General features: G+C 36.5%; 1 protein-coding gene and 1 non-coding gene across 2 annotated transcripts; both read right to left on the minus strand.

Annotated features, from left to right (window-relative positions):
- Positions 1-290: 290 nt before the first annotated feature.
- Positions 291-1,292, minus strand: LOC113704904 (putative UPF0481 protein At3g02645). Its single transcript, XM_027226771.2, has one exon. The coding sequence runs from the start codon at positions 1,290-1,292 to the stop codon at positions 291-293; it is 1,002 nt and encodes a 333-aa protein (XP_027082572.2).
- Positions 1,293-6,878: 5,586 nt separating this feature from the next.
- LOC113705126 (small nucleolar RNA R71) lies at positions 6,879-6,985 on the minus strand. The gene has a single exon (XR_003451774.1). It is a non-coding gene; the product is annotated as a small nucleolar RNA R71 (small nucleolar RNA).
- Positions 6,986-7,333: the final 348 nt, after the last annotated feature.

Below are 7,333 nucleotides of genomic sequence, written 5' to 3' on the forward strand. Positions count from 1 at the left end.
AAAGAATAGGCTTCTTACGGTAGACGTAGACTCAATGATGGAGTCGAACCACGTTAAATATTGTGTGTCATTTATTTTTCATACTTGTGGCTTATTTGTCATTAAATTGTTGTGTACTTGATATCTCAATAGTTACTTGTTCCGCGCTTGGATACTAACAATTCTAGATTAGAGCAGACCTTCCATGAGAAACAATAATTTAATAAAGAAAAAAAGAAGAAATAAATGAATCATATGCTTCTCTGTTCAATTAAAACAGACATTTTGCTTCCTGGTGCTGATTGAGATGATCATGATGGTTCCTGGTGGAAGTTCCAGATTTTGCTGCACTGATAGAATTCGCAAAAGGTCTGCAAGCTAAGCACGACAAGCAGCACCACAGTGGAAACCAGGGCCAGACATTTCCATGAAGCATACAAATTCTTCTTCAACCCTCTAACCGTCCTGATCAAAAGCTTCTTGCCGTAGAATTTGTTAACTTTCTCAACGGCAACCTCGATGTTAGACTTGTGATCTGAGCCGGCATAACATCTCTGCATACCGTTGAATTGATCAGCAATTTCCCCATCCGTGAGAACCCCCTTGATCACCCCATTTTGCTTCAGCAGCTTCACGTCTTCTGCGGTGTCTATAATCCCATTCATGAGGTTGACGTATCGAGCAAATTTAAGGGTTGACTTACACATAGCAGCCTCGTAGGCCACCAGATTCCTCATTATCACTTCTGAGCTCGCGTTCAAATTCATTACAGGAAGGTACAAAGCGGCTTCCTCTTCCACGAACTTGATCTCTTGAATGCTCCCAATGAAGGGTTTGCATTGCACTTTAGCATAGCGCCAGAGATGAGATACCGACGGAATTTCTATTTCATCATGTTCTGAATTTTGCTCTCCAGTACCCAGGTTGCCTTTTCTGTACAGCCCAGAAATAGTTGACCATGGAATACTCGATACAAACTTAACAGGGCTAAGAAATCGCTGGGTATGCTTAGGACCAATGGTCTCCACCAAGTCCAAGAGTGTTTCCAAATTATTGTGAGCCACTTCTGGATCTTCATTATCAGTCGAGAAGGACGAGGATGAAGAGGTCGATGAGTTCCTGAATTCTGTATAAGTTGGCACGAGTTGAATGGGACCATTTACTAAGCATCCGGACACGGCAGGACCTGGGACATTAACAATCATATGATACATCATATCTAACAAATGCAGAGGTCTACGGTAACGGCATTTGTTGGTCTTATCAATAGAGAACTTAACAGGAGATTGTGCTTCACACAATTGAAATAACATTGAGATCAACTCAATATCACCTTCTACCCCCTGATCATTGGAATTAGGAGACTTGAAGAGACTTGCGAATCTCTTTCAACAGAACAAATGGGAGTTGATTCTCAAGCATCATGATATCTCTCGTGACAATAGTGTTGCCGAACAGTCTCCTGTCCGTGGTCTCATTGCGCACAAGATAAGAATGCAAGATGTGGAGAAAGAAACAACCGTCTATTGCTATGATCCACGCCAACGTATCTTGATCATAGTCCATGAACTTATTGTAACAAGCCCGGATAGAAGGATCTATCTCCTTCAACCTGTTGATCACGATGTGTTGGAAATTGGAAATCTGCTCTGGGGTTGAGATCTCTTTGATGGCAGCGAGCTTGTACCTCTCCATCTGATAGAGCTCGGGGCGTAAATGATGGTACGGCCCCATGGCTATGAGCTGAGGAGTATAAGCTTCGGGTTTTTTAAGGCTGAGCGTTTTGGGGACTTCAAAAACAGAAACGGGAGGGAGATGATCGATGTCAACGGCAATTTCTTTCCGGAAGATGTTGCTGATTCGATCAACCCAGCCCCTGGCGCAAGAGCTTAAGGGAACTGTGGCTGATGAATATGAATATGAAAGGTCCATTCCTTTGGTTTTGGGATGACGTGAAAATGTTAAGTTTGACGATTGGGAAGCAATGCCGCGTGGTGGTATTTATAGGAACGCTGTACTACAAATTTGACATGTTAAAATTGTGGATATGTATATATATATATATATATATATATATATATATATATATATATAGAGAGAGAGAGAGAGTTAAATATGAAGACGTCGAAAAGTACGCGGCTATGAAATTAATAAGGAATTTTTACTGTTGGATTAATTTTGCAACAACCTTGAAATGATGACTGTAAGTTATAGGCTGTTAGTTTTGACTGTTAGTTCTTGCAAAAAAAAGACTGTTAGTTATGGATCAAATCACAAGCAAATCAATAATTCAGGCATTTCTACTCCCCCTCAACTCTCCCCAAAAGAAATCCTTCTTGTAATGTGAAAAGAAAAGAAAAGACAAGAAAGATAAGGCAGCATTTTGTGTGCTAGCCATGGGAAAATTTCCAAAAATTATGAAACTCGAAATTTAGCATTGGAGTGGGGTTTGTCTTAAGCTGCTTTCAGTTGCTTGAACATTGTACATCGATATATAGGAATTGAACTTTAACATAAGAATGCAGATACAACTATTGAGTGCAAAATTAACAAAAAAAAAATAAAAATTGGAAGACTAAATACATAAGGACTTTTTCATCTTTTTCTCTTATAGACGTTATCCTTAACAATTTTTTTTTTTTTTTTGGAAATAACTGAACTTTAGAAAACTGGGTTTGGTCTATTCGGTCCATTAATTCTTTTTTCTTTTGCATATTATATTGTTCCTTTGTTAGGAATCGCTCTGTAACAAAAAATCCAATACCGACCACAAAAAATTTAAAAAATCCTTTTGTTTAATTTTACATGAGAAACGTGGTGATAAATTGAGGCGCTACTATGCCGACCCTTTGTAACAAAATTCAATACCACAGCGGCAAATTCGTTCAATTCAACATATAAGAGGCTAACTAAGGATAAAATATTCTTGGAGGGAAAAGGACATGAACGGCCCTTTTTTTTTGAAGCTAACTAAGGATAAAATATTCTTGCAGGGAAAAGGACATGAATGGCCTTTTTTTTTGAAGCTAACTAAGGATAAAATATTCTTGGAGGGAAAAGGACATGAATAGCCTTTTTTTTTTAAGCAAAAAAATAAACAACATTAATATCGTTGTCTGTAGAGGTTTGTTTTCCTCGAATTAGTACTAGGACACTATAACATATACTAAATTTAATCAAGGCCAATTATTGCTGATTCCTTATTTATAACGTGCAATTAGGGTATTTTTAAGAGATAATTGCAGTTTTGGTCTCAAATATTTGGGTTACGAGTGTTTTTAGTTCCTAAAATTTGGATAAAAGCAAATGCATTCCTAACTATTTTAGTTTCTATGTACATTTAATCATAATGACTGATTTTTACCAATTACTAATAGAATCTAATCATGTGACAGCAAATTTTTGAAAAAAATTAATAAAAATTACTAAGTAAAATCTGTAATAAAAGATGACTAAATTACTCATATGCTAGTCATGTGAGTAATTAGTCTTTAACTTAATGACCTCATAGGTAGATATCATACGTGACTTCTAATTGTAATCAATCCTAATCATGAGTTTTTGAATGCTTATCCACTATTTTGTTCTTGACGTTCCTCAAAGAAACTTAGTCGCTGGTGGGCAAAAGCATAATACCGTGGTCATCTATATCTATACTATATTAAAATGTGCCAATATAATTTAGTGATTTAGTTGTTGACCGATGGAAAAACTCTTATCTCTTGAAGAGAGGTGCAGAAGCTCTCCCATTGGCTTAGGCGGGCCTTCCACCACTTCTACTGATGCGGACGTGGTTCCTCTAGGTCTGAAGAAAGAAGTAATGAAAGAAAAGGGAAGCCCGGGCCGCGTTTGCTTATATATCATTCTAAACCTACTCCTCCTTGATTGAAAAGAATTCCTATACATCCAACGAACAAAGTAAATAGATCCAATATAAGTAAATATTTAGTTTTTACTTTTCAATCTCTAATGACTTTGTTGTATTTGTAATTCTAATGTCTTATTTTTATTGTGTTGATATTTTTTTTGTAATATCGGCTTTGTGGTTGTACTTTATGAATAAATTTGATTTAGGGAAGCTTTAGGTTTTACTTTAGAAATAAAATCGAGTTCTATTTAAAATTTGTTTAACGATGAAATTTCTAAATTAAACATAAACACAAAAGACAGTTCTTTCAACTAGCTAGGAAATCTCTATATTGTGTTTCTTTCATTTTTCTTTCTTGCTTTCTTTCATTGTTCTTTTTTTTTTTTTTTGTGTCATACAAACACTAAAAGTGAAAGAAAAGGAATTTAGAGATTTTGAACCTGCCATCTACTTATGAGGATGATCTAAAGTGCTGATCAATAATATGACAAATAAAGTTATACACTCGCTTGGATATTAGCATTTGCCCAAGTTTATTGAGTTGTACTTCTATTATTGAGTTGTACTTCTAACTCTAGTACTATATATTTGTTTTTGGTTCTAGAGTTGAGAAATCGAAGTATAAGAACTGTTTAGAAGACATATTATGTCATTTTCATTTTCTTTGTTTTTCTTTTTTTTTTAGGGGTACAAAGAACGCATATTATGTTAGATTTAGTGATTATCAACTTTATGAGTTTGAAATTTCTCTTGAAATTACCTTAACACTTAATACTAATATAACCCATAGACCCCCTCATGCATAAATTGGCACATCTAAATTCTCTTACATTGATAGAGCAATTATTGGGCACCTTTTGCGCTGTTATTTGGTCATAATTTTGGTTACCTACTGTGCTAAATATTGAGTTTTTGTTCATATTTGATATTTGTATAAATTGTAGGTGGTTGGTGTCAAAAGTGATCTCCCGAAGCAAATTTCCAGAAGACTTTTTATTTCATGGCATGCTCACGCCAGAAATTGAAGAGAGACACCTAAAAGACGGACCCCGCGGGATTGGTAAAGGAACAAAAGAATTAGGATGCGGCTACTCTCAGGTGGGCCGAAAATGAGGTAGGGCCCAAGAAGTTTTAATCCTAAAAAGCTTTTGAACTCTGACATTTTTCTTGGCTTGCGGCGGCTACTTTGAGAGAATTGGCAAAAAAACCAGATTCACGTGGGATCTAGAGATTAGCTTCAGTTTTTTCCAGTTAGACGATTTAGCTCTCTGCTTTAGTTTTGTATGATTCTCTTTTAGACTTTTGCCTTTACTTTTCCAAACGAACACGAAACGCACAAAGAGAAGCAGGATTTTTCGTCTGTTCCTTCGTTAATTCATTTTTCCCAATTCTTTGGCAATTGTGTGGATGGAATCAATCAAACCACGTGAGATTGATACGATGAGGAGCGGCTAGATTTCTCCTCTACCCAAAAGTCGACACGAAGGCGCGGTCCATAACATTTGTGAGATCTAATCGAACTTTCACTGTTTCTTTTAATTCATTACTATTCGTGCGTTTCCTGGATTAATTGTTTATGGTTATTTTATTAATTGAGTATTAACAGTCGGATATTTAATTTAATCTAATAGCCTACTGTCACGTTAACTAAATTGAATCCGTAATTGTTCGTTTAGTTGATAACTAGTGACAACCACCATAATTGGGTTTATGTTGGGAAAATGTAAGATCTAGTTTAAATAAACCCTCTTAGCGTGTTTATTGGTTAGGGTTGAATTTTTCTAATTTTAATGCAATTGGATAATTAAATTCCTACGGTCGTACCTAGGGTTATTTTCTTACTAGAAAAGCAGTTAACGGTCGTATCTTGACAGTCAAAAAAGTAAGAAAAAACTGGCTGTCAGAGTTTGTTGATAGTTATAACCAACCTAGTGACGAGTGAATGAAATATCTTTGCATCGATGATTATTTAATTGGACCGTATCCGAAAAGTTGATCCTTTGGGTAGAATTTTATTAATTGCTACTTTTAGTAAATTGTACTTGGCGAGTTAACTTTTGAATCTTATTCATTTTATTTTCATTTTCATTTCATTAAATATCCCCCAATTTTGTTCTATTGATTTGGAAAGAAACAACTTCCTATCCGTTCTCTGTGGAATCGACCCTACTTGCCATTGTTTGCAAATTTAATACTTTTATAGACAATTCTGTTATATCGGATCAAACAAACTCTTCAGAAATAGGGTGAATCAAGTAACTTATTGCACACTTAGGTCCTTGCTCCAGTACTTGAATTTGTTCTATAATTAATTATGATGGTAACTAGGACTTTTTAGTAATTATTATTGTACATGTTCGACACCTGTCAATTTTTTACGTCGTTGCCGGGGAACGGTGTTTTGGTTAATTTTGTTTCTTTCTAAGTTGTTTTTCTTTGTATTTGTCTGGCATTTTTCTAGTTTATGCCTCGTTCTTCTCGTACAGGTGAATTGATTTTCGACCTAAAAATAGAGAAGATTGAGCACCAAACTAGGAAAGAAACTAGACAGCTCAGAGAGAAACAATCTAGCGTTGCATCTCAGAGATTGGACCCAGAGGTTGAGTCATCAGAATCGAGTGGTGATAATTTAAGTGACCCAGGTCAAGAAGACATCCCTATGGCAAATGCAAGAACGCTAAGAGAGTTGGCTGCTCCGGAATTGGCCCAGTAGCCTTTGTGCATCACATTTCCAACTCTAGTTGAGAATATCTCTTTCGAACTGAAATCAGAATTAATTCACCTCTTACCCACGTTCCATGGCCTCTCGGGTGAGGAACCCTATAAACACATCCAAGAGTTCGATGTGGTGTATTCTAGTTTGAAACCTCCAGGGATTACTGAAGAACATATCAAACTTAGAGCATTCCCTTTCTCCCTCAAGGATACAGCGAAGGATTGGTTATGCTACCTACCTGCAGGTAGTATCACAACATGGGCTCAGCTGAAAAAGAAATTTTTGGAAAAATTTTTTCCTGCATCCCGAGTTGCAAGTCTAAGAAAAGAGATATGCAGCATTAAGCAGTATCTCGGAGAATCTCTATATGACTATTGGGAAAGGTTCAATAAGTTATGCACTAGAAGCCCACAACATCAAATTAGTGAACAACTATTTATCCAATACTTCTATGAGGGATTTCAGTCATCTGACAGAAGTATCATTGATGCTGCGAGTGGGGGAGCACTGGCAAATAAGACTCTGAGAGAAGCATAGGAGCTTATCGAAGCAATGGCAGAAAACTCTCAACAATTCAATTTTCGTGAGAATAACCCTACCCATAGGGTTAATGAGGTAGAGACGTCGTCCATACGTTAGCAGCTATCGGAGCTAACATCTTTTGTTCGGCAATTAGCTGTGGGGAATGTGTTTCAAGCAAAGGTCTGTGGAATTTGCACAAACGTGGGCCACCCCACTGACTCGTGCCCTATTCTACAAAAGGATGGGGC

This window comes from Coffea arabica, chromosome 8e, assembly GCF_036785885.1.
Source record: "Coffea arabica cultivar ET-39 chromosome 8e, Coffea Arabica ET-39 HiFi, whole genome shotgun sequence".
NCBI lineage: Eukaryota > Viridiplantae > Streptophyta > Magnoliopsida > Gentianales > Rubiaceae > Coffea > Coffea arabica.

Coding starts and splice junctions, on each gene's coding strand:
- LOC113704904 (XM_027226771.2), bottom strand. CDS start 1,292: ATGTTATTTCAATTGTGTGAAGCACAATCTCCTGTTAAGTTCTCTATT.